This window comes from Mixophyes fleayi, chromosome 2, assembly GCF_038048845.1.
Source record: "Mixophyes fleayi isolate aMixFle1 chromosome 2, aMixFle1.hap1, whole genome shotgun sequence".
Classification (NCBI taxonomy): Eukaryota; Metazoa; Chordata; class Amphibia; order Anura; family Limnodynastidae; genus Mixophyes; species Mixophyes fleayi.
In genome coordinates, this window is record NC_134403.1 from 55207149 (window position 1) to 55226001 (window position 18853).

The 18853-nt window shown below is 44.4% G+C and overlaps 1 protein-coding gene across 2 annotated transcripts in view; it reads right to left on the reverse strand.

The window, feature by feature from the left end:
• The window catches only part of SPART (spartin), a 31941-nt gene extending 16765 nt beyond the window's left edge, over positions 1–15176 (reverse strand). For both annotated transcript variants that reach the window (XM_075199003.1, XM_075199004.1), the window contains exons 1-2: positions 15036–15176; positions 4500–5284 (exon numbers count right to left, since the gene is read on the reverse strand). In XM_075199003.1, coding sequence (XP_075055104.1) covers positions 4500–5282 — 783 coding nt within the window. In that variant the 5' untranslated portion in view covers positions 5283–5284; positions 15036–15176. The remainder of the gene's footprint in view (positions 1–4499; positions 5285–15035) is intronic.
• Positions 15177–18853: the final 3677 nt, after the last annotated feature.

The window sequence follows — 18853 nt, forward strand, 5'->3', positions numbered from 1 at the left end:
AACCCTTAGGTACAAAAAAATCCTTTAACCAGCCAAATAAACCTTTACCCAGATTTGTTATGATTCCAGTTGTAATTATCAGCTTGACTTAATCTATTATCACTGTCACTTCACCTTAGCAGTCTCGGGAGTCAGCAGTACGCCTTGGTTATGTGTCAGTCTACTGACCTGTATAATTTAAATGTACAAATAATGGAGGCAGCTATTTGAGAGGGAAAATCAACATTTATGAGAATACAGCCTATCATCTTCATCTCATTAAAAACGAATGACAGCAGTAAGGGATGAGGAACAAGATAGTCCCTAGGGACATTATAGAATGCAATCTAATGGATTGGTTCAGCCCATAAAATGACTACCTCCATTATTTGTAGGTGATAGGCACTTGTTAATTATATGGGCTCCACTGCAGAGGGGGCGATCTAGAGCAACGATAATCTATATTATTGCCGGAATACTCTGTTCAGTAAGCACGCCACCCCAAGCCCCAGCTGTAAACTACCCTACTGCCAGACAGAGCTGTGATTGGTGGACCTTCCCGACCCCAAATCAGTATGTGAACAAACACAAAAGAAAACTATTGGTTGGAGAGCGGGCAGATGATGATGGTGAGGATCTGGTTCAGCAGCCCCAGCAATCCCACTTATGATCAAAATACCCAAACTCTCCCCTGAAATGACAGGGGGTGGGTGGAGTCCATGTTTTTATTTTCCAAGTGGTGACATATAACTAACAAATACTGAAACATTTTAGCTGACATTGTAGGAACATGTTATGCTGCTATTTAGCTTCCTTTTGGTTATGTGCTTTTGTTTAAACTAATGATACAGTTTATGAATACATTTAATTTGTTTTAGTTTGACTTTATCATAAGAACATTTGCCATACATCCATTATTTTAATCCAGACTTCATTTACCCTGAAACGCTGTCACTAGTGTAACTATAAACATAGAAACAAGCAGTAAAAGAGACATTTACATTGATCCTGCTCCTTGAGCATATAATTTGTGTCATATAAAAATTAGGTGTTGCCAGAGACACAGAACTAGTGAGTTTGGTTCATTAATAGATCCACCATGGAGATAAATAGGTGAATATCCATAACTGCAGTGTGGATTTCTGTAGCTGTCCTCTGTGCTGCAGAACAGCAGATTTCTACCATTACCGGTATATTGTATCTCAGAGCTCGGCCTCTGCTAACTCCTCTGTATTGTACTGGAGCTTGCAGAGAACATGCTAGCATACTATAGCTACCAGAAAAAGCTCTGTATTGTATACTAAGCCTCAACATGGAATTGGCTTTGAATACAAGATGCCAGAATCAGAACTGCAGTGTATACTGCTAATGTATTCATTGTTAGCCCTCTCATTTGGTGTTTGTTTGGCCAAATGATTAATTAAACAGAGACCTTTAGTTTAGAGTATAGTGAAACACCATAAATTAGTACAGAGGGCATGAGACCAATTAAGCTATAATAAAACACAGCTTCAGATTTGTGTTTAAAATATACAATATAAGTAGGGTAATAGTAGAAAATACAATAAGATATCAGAACACCACATAATAGGACAGAACAGATCAAATGCTCTAAAACAAGGACAGAATAGGCTTGTAGAGAGTAACTGTTACAAAAGACAATGTAGGTCAGGGTCCTGCTCTAAAAGTCCATCTTGACTTGAAGGTAGGGACTCTACCCCTAGATTTGTATCCTCCTTATGTATTTGTGTAACAAATATTAATGTACAAAAAAAATTGTTATAGGACTATACCTAATTTCTACAGCACATAACTCACCATTCAATACAGTTGCCTTTTGTTTAACATCTCTTCCCCATAATCCTTTATGTTCTCCAAATTACTGTATTTCCCCATGTATAAGACGCACCTTAATTTTGGCCCCGAAATTTGAAAAAAAAAAAAATATTACGGCAGCTGTCAAAAAAGGCAGGGAGAGTGTAATGGCCGGCTGCTCTGATTGTAATCAGAGCAGCCGGGCAGCACACTCTCCCTGCAATCGCCCCCTCCCCCCCCCCCCCCCCCCCCGCTACCACTGTGCCTCTGTCTCCCTCCTCCTGGATCCCCGCTGCCACTGTGCCTCTGTCTCCCTCCTCCTGGATCCCTGCTGCCACTGTGCCTCTGTCCGCCTCCTCCTGGATCCCCGCTGCCACTGTGCCTCTGTCCGCCTCCTCCTGGATCCCCGCTGCCACTGTGCCTCTGTCCCCCTCCTCCTGGATCCCCGCTGCCACTGTGCCTCTGTCCCCCTCCTCCTGGATCCCCGCTGCCACTGTGCCTCTGTCCGCCTCCTCCTGGATCCCCGCTGCCACTGTGCCTCTGTCCCCCTCCTCCTGGATCCCTGCTGCCACTGTGCCTCTGTCCGCCTCTTCCTGGATCCCCGCTGCCACTGTGCCTCTGTCCCCCTCCTCCTGGATCCCTGCTGCCACTGTGCCTCTGTCCGCCTCTTCCTGGATCCCCGCTGCCACTGTGCCTCTGTCTCCCTCCTCCTGGATCCCTGCTGCCACTGTGCCTCTGTCCGCCTCCTCCTGGATCCCCGCTGCCACTCTGCCTCTGTCCGCCTCCTCCTGGTTCCCCGCTGCCACTGTGCCTCTGTCCGCCTCCTCCTGGTTCCCCGCTGCCACTGTGCCTCTGTCCCCCTCCTCCTGGATCCCCGCTGCCACTGTGCCTCTGTCCCCCTCCTCCTGGATCCCCGCTGCCACTGTGCCTCTGTCCGCCTCTTCCTGGATCCCCGCTGCCACTGTCCCCCTCCTCCTGGATCCCTGCTGCCACTGTGCCTCTGTCCGCCTCTTCCTGGATCCCCGCTGCCACTGTGCCTCTGTCCCCCTCCTCCTGGATCCCTGCTGCCACTGTGCCTCTGTCCGCCTCTTCCTGGATCCCCGCTGCCACTGTGCCTCTATCCCCCTCCTCCTGGATCCCTGCTGCCACTCTGCCTCTGTCCCCCTCCTCCTGGTTCCCCGCTGCCACTGTGCCTCTGTCCGCCTCTTCCTGGATCCCCGCTGCCACTGTGCCTCTGTCCGCCTCTTCCTGGATCCCCGCTGCCACTGTGCCTCTGTCCGCCTCCTCCTGGATCCCCGCTGCCACTGTGCCTCTGTCCCCCTCCTCCTGGATCCCCGCTGCCACTGTGCCTCTGTCCGCCTCTTCCTGGATCCCCGCTGCCACTGTCCCCCTCCTCCTGGATCCCTGCTGCCACTGTGCCTCTGTCCGCCTCTTCCTGGATCCCCGCTGCCACTGTGCCTCTGTCCCCCTCCTCCTGGATCCCTGCTGCCACTGTGCCTCTGTCCGCCTCTTCCTGGATCCCCGCTGCCACTGTGCCTCTATCCCCCTCCTCCTGGATCCCCGCTGCCACTGTGCCTCTGTCCCCCTCCTCCTGGATCCCCGCTGCCACTGTGCCTCTGTCCCCCTCCTCCTGGATCCCCGCTGCCACTGTGCCTCTGTCTCCCTCCTCCTGGATCCCCGCTGCCACTGTGCCTCTATCCGCCTCTTCCTGGATCCCCGCTGCCACTGTGCCTCTGTCCGCCTCTTCCTGGATCCCCGCTGCCACTGTGCCTCTGTCCGCCTCTTCCTGGATCCCCCCGCTGTCACTGTAACGCTGCCCCGCTCCCCCTCGATCCCTCCCGCTGTCACTGTAACGCTGCCCCCCCTGCATCCCCGCTACCCCTGTATAAGACGCATCCCAGGTTTTAGACCCAAAATTTTTGGAAAAAGGTGCGTCTTATACATGGGGAAATACGGTAGAGGTGTAATAATCCTCTCACAATACAATAGATTTGCTACATGACCTAATGCCAAGGGCTATGTGTGTGACATCATGGGGTATGGCAAGATATGAAAAAGAATTTTACTGAACTGAAAAATGTATTGGATATTTGACACCAAAAGCAGCAGGAACAGATAGAAGTAATAGTATGTGACAGGGTAGGGTCACTCTCTAACCATTGCATCAACAAAGGAAAATGCAGAGTAATTTCACGTGGTTGTCACATAATGACATCATTTCTCAGCACATTCCCTTAAAGAGAGAATCCTTGTATGTGCCAACACTGTCGGCTGTTTTACTTCATCTACTTCTACACCATCTTAATAACATATTTACCTACTTTCCACTTCCTTTTTCCAGGAGAGGGTGTGTCTGGACGGTGGGAGGGGACGGGAGGGGAAATCGCGTCATATTGGCCCCCCGCAACGGAAATGCCGGTTTGTCGAGGGGGGGCGGGGCCAAAATGACGCTATTCCCTGCAAATCGCGTCATTTTGGGGTGCCAGGTGCGGGTTGCGGGAGATTTGCCATCTCTCCCGGGAGTCCGTGAGACTGGCCCGAATTTAGGGAGTCTCCCGGAGTTGGCAAGTATGCTTAATAATGTGAGCTGAACAGACCCATCATACACCATGACAAGGACAGAAAGAACATAAGTAAATGAACTGTGATGTCAGATAAACATCTTTGTCAAGAGACAGAAAAAACTTGATAGGTGTGCACCTTACCTGGAGGAAAGCAGGAGGGCGGCCCTGAGCCATTTCACTAGTGGTGTCCATAAACTTAATGATGCGGAGATACCCTGGATACGAGGGGGCGCTCACTAGACCATCTGGGGTCACGTAAAAGATCTGAACCCCTCTGGGAATGAGGATCAGTTCCTCTGCATCCACTCCCAGACTCTGCACTGGGGGAGGCTGGGTGTTCATAGTATAGAACTCGTCCCCTACGATAGAATGTTCACCAGACTCTGTCCCGTAGGACACTGTGTAATGTCCATCTGTGGCCTGGGGGGTGTACGCTGGGGGGGCGGATGCTCCTCCTATAAAGGGATTTACAGCTTCCCCGGTGCCTGCTGCTACACATGACACTCCATTGATGGGCTCTGAAGGGAATGGAGGCATCTGAGGGATTGGTGGCCGGTTAGGCTTCTCTTTCGGTGGCAGCGACGGGTATAGCGCGGAGGCACCCGCTGTAGGGCAACCCGACATACTCTGCTGCAAGATGTTCAACCTTGTATTAATGTTCTCCAATGTCTCCTGCATCTTTACTTGCATTTGTCTGGCAGAATCCCAAGCTGGACCGATGCACTGAGGTCCCTGCAGGGAGACACTTAACCCTCTTATCAAATGTTCCTGCCCCTGTCTGTAATAGTTGCCGGCGTCTTCCTTGTAACCTGCTTCATCTGCGTTCAAACCTTTATTTATATAGTGAAATGCTTTTCTGTATTCTTCCTCAATGCTCCGAACTAAGGCGTTATCCTGCATCTCCGGAATCGGCTGCTTTTCCATCACTGAAACAGAAAATAAGATAAATTCATGAGAACAAAATAGTCCAAGTATAATTCTAAATACCTGCCTATTTCAGTGAGTGCCCAGAAACTAGGTGGGTATTCGGTCTATACCGTATTACTGAGCACCTAACAAAGTTCATCCTGCATACAAACGCGACCTACAGAATAAAGACAATCTCCTGTGCATCCCCTTATATTGTAGCAGCAGATTTCATAGGGTTTTAACATGTAGAGAATTATTGATAATTAGCAGTTCCTACTTTGCTGATAAATAACGTGTCAATATTTCTCTTTTACAGAATACAGTACACTACTCATGTTTCTGGTACTTTGTGTAACCATTTAAGATGCCACATCAGGAAGCAGACCACGTAGTCCACCCCCAATTATCTTGGAATATAAAGGACTAAAGTATCAGCGGTCAACAAAGGGAAGATTGTACAACAATATCTGTGATATGTTGCGTAAAATGGGGGAGATTCAGAGGGCTGACTGCACCATATGCAACTATTGATTTCCTGCCATGTCTAATGTTCCCCCCTCACATGCATATAGCCCATACTTGCCAACTCTCCCGGAATGTCTGTAAGACTCCCGAAATTCGGGTCAGTCTCACGGACTCCCAGGAGAGCAGGCAAATCTCCCACATCCCGCTACTGCTGTCCCAAAATAATGCGATTTGCGGTGAATCGCGTCATTTTGGCCCCGCCCCCTGCGACAAAACAGCATTTCTGTCGTGGGGCAAAATTACGCGTTTGGCCACGCCCTACTCCTCCCGCCCTTCCGCCACGCCCCTCTCCCGGAAAGAACTTGCCCAAAGTAGGCAAGTATGATATAGCCTCACAACATGCATTTACAAGATTGTTATTAACAGCATCACTGAGGATTATAATCTAATCACATAAATCCAAACATTTAAAAGTTTCCTAATTCCATTTGGAAGTTTCTACACAGTAACCCAGGCAGGGATGTCAGCTAATGAAGTCGTGGACACATCACCATTTATTTATATAGCGCCACTGATTCTGCAGAACATCAACGAACTTGGTTTTGAGTAAATTTGTTATATGCAGCATAATTTCCATCTCTTTCCTCAAAAAAGTCCAATACAAGTTCAAGTCCAGTATTACATATTTATTGATAATCAATCATCTGAAGTGCTCTCAATAGGTCATCTTGTAAACATAGTTTGTATTGCATGTTTGTGAGTTGTAAATAAAGTACTTATATAGGTAACAAATACCAAATTCTATATCATTATTTCTTACACCTCATGTATGAGAAGATGAGAAGATTGGTAGACACTAATATACAATATGCTAAACATTCTGAATGATGGAGGGGCTTCTTACAGAGCAGACACAGAGTGACTGACAGATTAGCAGTCTTGCTCTGTGTGGATTCAAGGATTCACACTTAGGGCCGGGGCCAGTAATGTCACGGTAGCTCAAGTGAATGCATGCTGAGCTTTATTTTACCAGTATCAGATCCTATTAGGACACTTTACTAAAGATGGAGCTTCAGAGGTCTGTAACGAGGTAGAGGTGGGGGCGGGGGAAAGTATTACTTTTTGTATATGATATATTACACACTGTATCCTCATAGAACCCAAACACAATAAAAAGGAAATCAAGAAAAATAAAACGTATAAGTTTCTATTGACTGGCCGGTAAACAACATCATTATATTGCTGCAATTGTTTAAGGGGCAAACTCCTTAATATTTACACAGTACAAAGCATAGTATTAATTGCTGCTGAAATACTGTATTTGGGAGTAAAAGATACAACCCAGAAAAACTCATGTCTGGGCTAAGGCAGGATCCTCCAGTACATGCTGCACTGCAGACACTAGCTCACTGTCACATAATCACCCCATCTGGCCGCTTGCCATCCCAGGCATGTGAATTCTTGAAAGCTCACGTAAGTCCACAATTGTTATCTCTGATCATGTGCAATTACAAAAGCAGCTTTCAGAAATGAATGACCATCAAATTGGCTGAGTGAATTGTATCATTTCCTGCTACACCATAAAATAAGCTGATAATGTTGCACCTCCACAAGTCAGCAGTGGAGATGATTGCCGGATATTTCGTAATCTAGGGCTTTCCAGTTTTTATTATTAGACTATAAATCTCTGCAAACCCTTCCAGCTGATATATTAGCTTGAACACTGGAGACAGGGCCGGTCCTGCCACTAGGGCAACATAGGCAGTTGCCTACGGCACACCTAAAACACTGAGTGACATAATAGGCAGTTGGGGTATTAGGATAATTAGATTATATTCAAGGACCTCCAAACTTATATTATTAACCCATAGCTTAAATAATAATAAAAAAAAGACTCCAATATTAATGGCAAAATTATGACTACGGAATTTTATTATAGAAGTAAAATTCTTTAAATCAGCAGTTAACTAATAACAATATACATTTGCTTAGCCAATGGCTTAAGCATTCAAACAATTTTCAGATATTGTTATTGTTAATGCGCTCCCATAAATACTTTACGTCAGGTCATCTGAACTAACAAAAGGACTCGCTCCTCAGCATAGAATCTACACGGTGAGTACAACAGATGATTACACGTTATTTCCTAGTAACATCACAATTATTACTAAACTATATAAAAATTAATATGAAGACAATAATGTAAAAAATGGAAGGGCCAGAATTATCCAATGGGTCCTTTTCCTTTAACCATAGAAGTTGTACTTCAAAACCACCTCAAAGGCCACAATTTACATAATGCTCATCAATGACAGGTAACAAATTGTAGCCTATCAATTCACTAGGAATATATGAAATTCCATTCTGTGCACGTGTACCAAAATGCATCCGTAATTAGAGTAGTGTGGCCCTTCGACGTGTGGCCCCTTACTCCTGCAGTGGCAGTGAGGGGCAGCTGAGTACAGGTAAATGTAGCATGCGCTGCAGAGGACACCTGATGCCACTCGGATGCATTGCCCAGATACGCTTCTTAGGAGATATATCTTTTACAGGTATTGGAAGCCTGGTATAAAGATTTAATTACAATTCGCATTTGTCAACTTACACTGCAAAGAAAGTATTCTCTCATTATATTATAATGAACGAATACAATGAGACTTTGCATTTACTACCAGCACTGCTGAGCTGCCTTTCTACAACACAAAAGTATATGAATGTGTACACCTGACACCAGGTACTGCTGTGCAGCTCAGCATACACATATAGGTACACTTTTTGTTTTTGCTGCAACAGATAAGTTCATGGCCCAAAATGTGTCAAACTGTAAATAGGGCATATAGGGTCCAGTCACACATTTTCAGCATACTTGCCAACTCTCCCGGAATGTCCGGGAGACTCCCGAAATTCGGATCGGTCTCACGGACTCCTGGGAGAGCTGGCAAATCTCCTGCATCCCGCTACTGCCACCACTAAATGACACGATTTGGCCCCGCCCCCGTGACAAAACGGCATGCCACTCTCCCGGAAAGAGCTTCGCGAAAGTAGGTAAGTATGATTTTCAGTAAACGTAGGAATAAGCCAGAAAAAGAAAATATTTGAAAGATTCAATTCTCAGGAACATCTAATGCTGCCGGCTACAATTGGCCAAGCTATATTTCAGCTACGAGATCTGCCAGTCGTATGTTACAGCATTGTACTGACTAACAGATGTCATTTCATTCCACTCTCCTGAAACAGAACAGGACACAAACCTGGGAGGGGGGAGGTTGCCAAATCAGGGTACTCCCTGTAATGGAGTACTCCCTTTGTCCACAAGCATAGACTAACATGTTTTCAAGTAGTCATGGCCAAAAGTTTTGATAATGACACAAATTTTATTTTTCAAAGTCTGCTGCCTCAATTTTTATGATGGCAATTTGCATATACTCCACAATGTCATGAAGAGTGATCAGATTAATTGCAATTAATTTTAAAGTCCCTCTTTGCCATGACAATGAACTTTATCCCAAAAAAACAACATTTCCACTGAATTTTGGCCACAAAAGGACCTTGGCTTCTCAGCCAAGGGAGTGGGCTCACTCACAATTTAGTCTAAGAACACAGCCATGAATAAAGAATGGTACCAAAACATCCTCCAAGATCAACTTCTCCCAACCATCCAAGAACAGTTTGGTGATGAACAATGTCTTTTCCAGCATGATGGAGCACCTTGCCATAGGGCAAAAGTGATAACCAAGTGGCTAGGGGATCAAAACATCAAAATTTTGGGTCCATGGCCAGCAAACTCCCCAGACCTTAATCCCATTGAAAATTTGTGGTCAATCCTCAAGAGACAAACTCCAAGCATGGGCGACCGTCAGTCAGTATGTGGCCCAGAAGTTGATTGACAGCATGCCAGGGCGAATTGCAGAGGTCTTCAAAGAAAAGGGTCAACACTGCAAATATTGACTCTCTGCATAAACTTAATGTAATTGTCAATAAAAGCCTTTGACACTTATGAAATGCTTGTAATTTTACTTCAGTATACCATAGCAACATCTGACAAAAAGGTCTAAAAACACTGAAGCAGCAAACTTTGTGAAAACCAATACTTGTGTCATTCTCAAAACTTTTGACCATGAGTGTACACATTCCTTTTAGTTATACAAAATTGAGTGATTTGCAGTTAAGAAATCACAAAACTCAACACAAGTTACATTTCACTGGCCCTATTTATTTATTTTCTAACACTTTTCTTTGGGACTGTAACAAGTAGTTTCCCAAATTATTACACAGCTTTTTTGTGTAGTATGAACATTTATCAACATATTAAAACCCTTTTAGTGCATGAAATGAGATTATATTTTATATATATATATATATATATATATATATATATATATATATATATATATATATATATACACTCAAACACAACATTAAAACCACCTGCCTAATATTGTGTAGGTTCCCCTCGTGCTACCAAAACAGCTCTGACCCGTTGCAGCATGAACTCCTCAAAATCTCTGAAGGTGTCCTGTGGTATCTGGCACCAAGACATTAGCTGTAGTTCCTATAAGTCCTGTAATTTGCAGGGTGGGGCCTCCATGGCACTGACTTATTTTTCCAGCACATCCCACAGATGCTCGATCAGATTGAGATCTGGGGAATTTGGAGGCCAAGTCAACACCTTGACTTGGTCATGTTACTCAAACCATTCTTGAACAATTTCCTGCTGGAAGTGGCCACCGCCATCAGGAAACAGCGATGCTATGAAGGGATGTACTTGGTCTGCAACAATGTTTAGCCAGGTAGTACGTGTCAAAGTAACATCCCCATGAATGCCAGGACCCAAGATTACTGCCGGCTTGCCTTCTTCTATAGTGCATCCAGGGCCGGATTAACAAAAGGGCTTTCTGGGCTTCAGCCCAGGGCCCTTGGGCAGCTGGGGGGCCCTAGATATTTTAAAATGTATTTTTTAAAAAAAATAAAAACGTCGGATTTTTCTTCATCGGGTTGGGGGCGGATTGGCCATCCATATACTGCCTCATGTGTTTTCAGTACATTTTTTTTTATTTGTTTTCCGGCGGCGCGGGGGATGGTGGTGAGTGATTGGCAAAATCTCTCGTATTTGGTTTGACCTGAAGAGGGGGACCCGGCAGTGACGCTGTCCTGGCAGCGAATAAGGAGGCTGCCTGTCACATAGAGTGGACTGCAGAGGCTCTCGCGTGACTTCCTTAGCTTCAGCCCAGACAGATGCCTCCTGCATCATGAAGCTGAGCAGCGCCAGCACAGGTAAGTAGTTAGCAAACTAATCAAAAAAGTGCGTGATAGTGACAGTGAGAGTGTGTGTTGATGTTCCCTGGATTTTTAAAATGTTTGCAGATATTTAATGGTCACTTTCTATATAGTGAAATAGGAAATCAATGCATAAAATAACACAAGCATAGAAGCTTGTTCGGATTAGATAGATTGCAGGGTATACTGATTTTATTGTAACCCATGAACCATTTTGGTTAAACAGCCCAGACATTTTTGGAACACTGATGGTAAAGAGTAAATAGACTGGTGTGACAGCCATTTGGAGAAGTGACATCCACCACAAGGAGAGAAAAGTCAGAGGAAAAGCACAACGATTATATATATATATATATTGCACTTGACCTGTTATCCAGAAAAACAAGTGAGCTTTGTGAATATATTTTCTTCCGCAGGCCTTAGTGCCATGAAACACACTGGGATTGTACTTGGTTAGGGTTAGGCTGCAGATTCATTTGAAGTTGGGGTTCATTCATTTGCAGTTTAGTGGTTCCATGGGGCAGCTTTGAGTAGGTAAGAGCATAGGGTTAGGCTAAAAGGAGGTAGGAATAGGTTAGAGTTAGGTTGTGATGAGGTAGGAGGAGGTTAGGTTTAAGATGTGGTGGAAAAATTAGGGTTAGATTGTGAGAAGGTAGACATGCCCAATACGATATTACTGGGGATAAATTGCATGACAAATGGGGGCCTCACAGTATCCCTAGCCCAGGGGCCTACAATGTCTTAATCCGGCCCTGAGTGCATCCTGGCAGTGCTGTAACTAGACATTTTGGTGCCCTGGGCGAGACAGGGCATCGGTGCCCCCCCCCCATCTAAGTGGGAGTGGCATTTGACAAGTGGGTGTGGCCAACCTAATGTGTGGGTGTGGCTAGCACTTTACAGAGAGAGAGAGAGAGAGAGACTATCATTACTGGGCGGCACAGTGGTTAGCATTGCAGAATAACAGCAATTGTACTGTAAATTTGGCCAATGTTTGCTGCTTAAGGGACAAACTTGTTCAAGATCTGGAATTGTCTCTGTAAATTAGGGATAGTACTTTGTACCTAGGCAAGTTAGTGCAGCAAATTTTAAAGGATAGTCAACTTTTGGGGAAGTCACAACGTTCACCTCTCTTTAACTAGTGTTTTTGGCATCAAATCAAATGTTAGCTTTAGTTTAGTAAGTTAGACATTCAGGCAGTCTAAAACCTCTCCATGTGGTACTAGCCGAGCAAAGAACTAACATGTACACAATGAGCAGATTGACTTTTATGTGATTATGGGGGAAATCAGGCTCATTTTGGGGTCACACACATGACTATATCAGGGCATATTGCAGTTATTGCTGCTATTTTAACCTCCCAACCTAAGCTACGTGACTTGCTCCACAGCAGTTGTGATGTTTTACGGCACACTTCTGCTTATCTGGGCTCTATATATTTTGGTCAAATCAAAAGTGAATCTAGAAACTAAGACCAATTGCCATTTTGTTAAAATTAACTATGCCATCAAAAAGATACTGAAATAATCCTGTAGGTGTCATATATAACAAAAAGGTAAAGCAATTGCGCTCAATTATCTTGTAGTAAATAAAAATATTGAAGACTTCAAATGGTAATGATGTTGCGATTGTAACATGGATTAAAACAATAACATTTATTAATACATCCAAATAAATAAATAAAAGGAATGGTCATTCAATATAGTGCCAAAACATAACCATAGCAACCAGTGCTTATATTCCACACAACAAAGTCCGGGGGTCCAATTGTATCGGGGCATAAGAGGCTGCTGCAAATAACCCTGTGTAAAGATAGTATGTCCTTTTGGTCCAAACAAGTGGCTATATATTGGAGGAAAAATAGGGTGCAATAGCAGACTAAAAACCAACCTCAAACAGTCCAGCAGTATGATTGGAGTCCAGCAGTATGATTGGAGTCCAGCGGTGTCCTTAATCTAATTAACAGTGCAGGGATCCCCGTTCTATTGCACAGCGCTGACCGCGCTCACGAGGTAAATCCTCGGTGTCATATATAAAATTTGCCAAAAGCATACCTGGAATAGCTTGGCGCTTCTGCCCGCAGTGGAACAAGCAGGAAGTTCGGCATTCAAATGCCGGACTTCCTGCTTTCGGTGGAACGCATATGCGTTCCACTGACAGGAAGTCCGGCATTTGAATGCCGAACTTCCTGCTTTCGGTGGAACGCACTGCGGGCAGAAGCGCCAAGCTATTCCAGGTATTAAGGAATCGATTGTTGCTTGGGTATCGGGCAGCTGCGCCCCCTTGGGCTCGCGCCTGGGGCGGTCGCACCGCCCGCTCCACCGTTACGGCTCTGCATCCTGGTGCCACCTCAGGCAAACGACGCACATAAACCATGATTCATCGGACCAGGCCACCTTCTTCCATTGCTCTATGGTCCAGTTCTAGTGCTCATGTGTCCATTGTAGGCACTCTCGGTGATGGACAGGGGTCAGCATGGTCACTCTGGCCGGTCTGCAGCTGTGCAGCCCCATACACAGCAAGCTGCGATGCACTGTGTGTTCGGACACCTTTCTGTCATAGCCAGCATTACCTTTTTCAGCAATTTGTGCTACAGTAGCTTTTATGTGGGATTAGACTAGAAGGGCTAGCTTACACTCCCCACGCGCTTCAATTAACCTTGTACACCCATGACTCTGTTGCCAGTTCACCGGCTGTCTTGGACCACATTTGGTAGGTACTAACCATTGCCTACCGGGAACTCCCCACAAGACCTGCCGTGACCCAGTCGTCTAATCATCACAATTTGACCAGTGTCAAAGTCTCTCAGATCCTTATGCTTTCCCTTTGTTCCTGCTTCCAACACATCAACTTCAAGGACTGTTCACTTGCTGCCTAATATATCCCACCCCTTAACAGGTACCAATGTAACACGAAAAACAATGTTATTCACTTCACTTGTCAGTGGGTTTTAATGTTGTGGCTGACTGATGCACATCTTGTTCACACATACAGTAATAGACCACAGGTTATGCAGTAGGTATCCACACATATGAGCTAGCATCTAAATACAAGCTACAAAAGCTTTCAGGGACATGTTCACAACACTCTCTATACAGGTGTAATACAAGTCACCTAATGTATTGAATTTCTGTCCACAATAACTAATTCTGGGAATCCAGATATACAGAACTATCACAGATACTGACCACTGCATGAGGCTGACCGTGGTGTTGCTGCTGAAGACAAAGGTAGGTTTATGCACAAGGATGACAACCCTTGACAATATTTTTTACTGTCAATTTTATAAAAAAAAAATTAGAAATGTCCATCATTTTTACTGACACATTATTCTGTATCAAAATGTGTACAGAACACAGAAGCATCATGTATCATGGGGGCTGAGGGACAAACCTACACAATCTGAGAAACATTCTTTTCCCACTCCTGTATGTATTATTGTAACAGCAGGGGTTCTGCTTATTTGCTGACCACTATTTCTTTTCCTACAGAGTGAAAAAACATCACTTTATTTTTAGTAAATGTCAGTACTTTCACTGACAGTCAGCAAACGTGGCACACACTTTGCACACACGGTAAACTGCTTGCAAAGAAATTGTCACTTAATGCAATATAATTAGTAATACTGTCAATATGTAGCAGGTTCACTAAAGTATATTGTGAATGTAACAGCACACATCCTGAAAAAGAAAATCTGTCTATTCTAGCATTATGGTTAAGTGAGAAGGCAAAAATACCACAACATAAAACCACACAATCTAAAAAATACAAAGGGACCTGACAAATAAAAGACACAGAACAGGTCTGGCAGGCTTCATGTATAATGTCACTGGGTGACAATCTGCTCTATGGACACACTAAACTGTCACATGAGGGCAGGGGATCAGGTATTGTGTAAACTGGCTCACCAGCTGCTGTGAAACTACTAGAAGGGGGCACAATACCAGGAGAGGCACAGGTGGTCTACCCATCTGCCCCTGGACTATACTTTGTAATGAGGTCTCATGGATACAGTCTGATAATACTCACAGGCTCTGCGGAGTCTCCTGTGTGTGTGTCTGTCTCTGCGCTGTCACTGAGCTGTCACTCCTCTGTCTCTGCGCTGTCACTCCTCTGTCTCTGCTCTGTGACACCTCGAGCTGGTGATCTTCCCTGGAGCTGCGTTGTTGTCACCCAGCCCACTCTCCCAGCATGCACCTGAGACAAGCATTACTTAAAGGGGAAATGTCACGCTCACAGTTAAAGGGACTGTCAGTGAGTTGAAGAATGTTGCTGTATTGTATATTGCCGGCACTTTGTCAGAACGTTCCTGGATGTAGGTCTATGCAACAACAAGCCTTATACCATGTAGTATTCATGCTCCTGCTTTCCAGTAACTTACTGATTACAAGCAGAGCTGGATTAAGGCTTTGGGGGGCCCCTGAGATCTAAAATTAAGGGCATAGTGACACATCATGCATTACATCACCTACAGCCCACAGTATGACACTTACAGCTCTCCCAGAGGGCTCGCCTAGGTTGTCTGCATAAGAAAAATCATTGTTTCCACAAACTAAAATACTGTATATTAAAACAATCATCAAAACGCCACATTAAAATTGGCATTGACACCACACATTAACACTAGCAATGATACCGCATATTAAAAATACCATTGATAATGCACATTAAAAAAACTAGCAATGATACCGCACATTAAAACTAACATAAAAAATAAACATTGATAACATAACGCCAATTTTGACTAATATGTATATATATATATATATATATATATATATATATAATGTACTACAATTTTATTCAATATTTATTCAAAATTGCTAATGGGTGTGTTGATGCGCCCTCCTACAGACAAAAAAACCTGCGTTGTTGTGTACACCATTGAACAGTCACCAAAAATTAGGATTGTCCCACTAGAATCACAACGTTTCACAGACTCTGCTGCTCTCTCCTACCTGTTCTTCTCACTTTCACCACCTGTGCTACAGGTTTCCTTAGTTGCGGCTTGTCTGGATCCTGGAATGTTGGAGGACCTATTTGGAAAAACAATGGGGACATTTAGAAAATTACAGCCAGCCCCGGCGTTAAATCAATACTACCCATGATTAATAATTAAGCCTTCCTCCAGCCCCAACATTAAAATAATAGTATTTGTATTTAATAAATAAACCTATTTCCCTCCCTACAAACAAGTCCAGCAATAAATTAATAGTATTTGCATTTCAGAAATATACCTTTTTCCCGAACCTGTCACTGCCATTAAATAATTCATAGGCACATTTAATAGAGACCTCATTCTCCCCAAACTCACCCCCAAACTACCCCATCTTAAATTAATAGTCCCCACTATTGTGACTCTCCCCCCCCTTTTTTTATATACTGTGCCTCTCTCCCGCACTTTTTCCTCATACTGTGCCTGTCTCCCCATTTTTCCTCAATCTGTGCCTCTCCCCCCTTTTTTCTCATGCTGTGCCTCCCCCTTTTTCCTTACTGTGCCTCCCCCCCTTTTCCCTTACTGTGCCTCTCCCCCCATTTTTCCTTACTGTTCTTCTCTCCCCCTTTTCCTTAATGTGCCATCTCCCCTTTTTCCTTACTGTGCCTCTCTCCCCTTTTTCCTTACTGTGCCTCTCTCCCCTTTTTCCTTACTGTGCCTCTCTCCCCTTATTCCTTACTGTGCCTCTCTTCCCTTATTGCTTACTGTGCCTCTCTCCCCTTATTCCTTACTGTGCCTCTCTCATCTCCTTTTTCCTTACTGTGCCTCTCTCCACCCCTTATTCCTTACTCTGCCTCTCATCTCCTTTTTCCTTACTGTGCCTCTTTTCATCTCCTTTTTCCTTACTGTGCCTCTTTCATCTCCTTTTACCTTACTGTGCCTCTTTTCATCTCCTTTTTCCTTACTGTGCCTCTCTCATCTCCTTTTTCCTTACTGTGCCTCTCTCATCTCCTTTTTCCTTACTGTGCCTCTCTCATCTCCTTTTTCCTTACTGTGCCTCTTTCATCTCCTTTTTCCTTACTGTGCCTCTCTCATCTCCTTTTTCCTTACTGCGCCTCTTTCATCTCCTTTTTCCTTACTGTGCCTCTCTCACCTCCTTTTTCCTTACTGTGCCTCTTTTCATCTCCTTTTTCCTTACTGTGCCTCTGTCATCTCCTTTTTCCTTACTGTGCCTCTCTCATTTTCTTTTTCCTTACTGTGCCTCTGTCATGTCCTTTTTCCTTACTGTGCCTCTGTCATGTCCTTTTTCCTTACTGTGCCTCTGTCATCTCCTTTTTCCTTACTGTGCCTCTCTCATCTCCTTTTTCCTTACTGTGCCTCTCTCATCTCCTTTTTCCTTACTGTGCCTCTCTCATCTCCTTTTTCCTCATAGTTTGCCTTTCTGCTTAATTCCCTTTCTTCACTTACCTTTCTATTAGCTTTTCTTTTCTTCTCCTCTCTTCTTGCCTACTCTTCGCGCTGCTCCTCACTGAATGACAGGCGTGACTTGATGACATCACGCCTGTCATTCAGCATTAACAGAGCAGAGAGGAAGGAGGGACGCCGGCGCGGCCGCGATCAGGTGAGTAAATCTCTATTTTTTTTTGCTACCCTGCTCCCCCCACCAACGAAGAGGAGCAGCCCAGAACCTGTCCGCAAACCCCCCGACCCCCCCACAACCCCCCCCGACATCCCCCCCCCCCCCCCGACATCCCCCCCCCCGCGCCGCCGCCCAAAAAAAAATGATGGGCAGAGCAACTGACAGCAGGAGCAGATTAGGTCATACGGGCGACGGGGGGAAGCCGCGGAGAGAGGGGGGCCCGGAGCGGTTGCTGTCAGTTAAATCCGGCTATGATTACAAGACTTGGATCATGAGAACTAGCTAACTTAGGGGGGTCATTATGCTGATGCATTATATTAGGCAACATTTTGATATAATTTACAGGGACATTTAGTTTACGAACAGGCATCATAATCTAATGTATTTTTTGTAATGTAAAAACTCCTAATTATTTAGGATTGACAACAAATAAGGGGGAGGGGCCATAACAACACAGCATGAAGTGTAACATTTATGTACAAAAAAAATTGTTTAACAATATTTTTTTATTGGAAGCATTTTATACATACAAAAATCATGATATCAATTACATGTTTTACAATGGTGCATAGGAGATAAAAAATGTCAGCTTAAACATAAGAAATTGTCAAAGAAGTTAAATCCAACCTTCGTGAAAGACTGATAAATAATGATATAATTGGGTGAAGTATTCATTGAGACCAATAATTAACTTATTATGGATATCAACATGCTCATAAAATAATCCAATAAATAGCATTCCGCAGCTAACTCAATGGCACTGCTACATCCCCAGCGTCTGGAAGCAAACAGCAGGCTTCTATACATTATTATTATCGTTTATTTATGAGGCGCCACAAAGTGTCCGCAGCGCCGTACATAGAGCATGGGGAAAGCAGAACAAAACAGAAACAGGACACAGCCTACAGGGCATGACAATAACAAAGTGCAGTAAACTATCAACCCAGCAGAGCATAGGACAAAACAGGACATGGTATACAGGGCAGTAGAAATAAAGTGCAGTAAGTAATAAATCCACTAGTACTAAGGAGACCTAAGTAGAGGGCAGGATACTAAGAAGCTAGGGAGTGGAAGGGGGAGAGAACTAAAGCAAGCAAGAGAGGGGAGAGAGGAATAAAGTGAGCTTTACCTGTGCCCTAGACTGAGGGCGCACCTAACAGGATTAAAGCCAGCGAGAAGACAAGGGAAGGGATGAGATCAAGGGTAGGGGCCTAGAGATGAGGAAATCGAGTAGGGTAGCCGAGTGGTTAGGAACAAAAGGGGGAGGACACA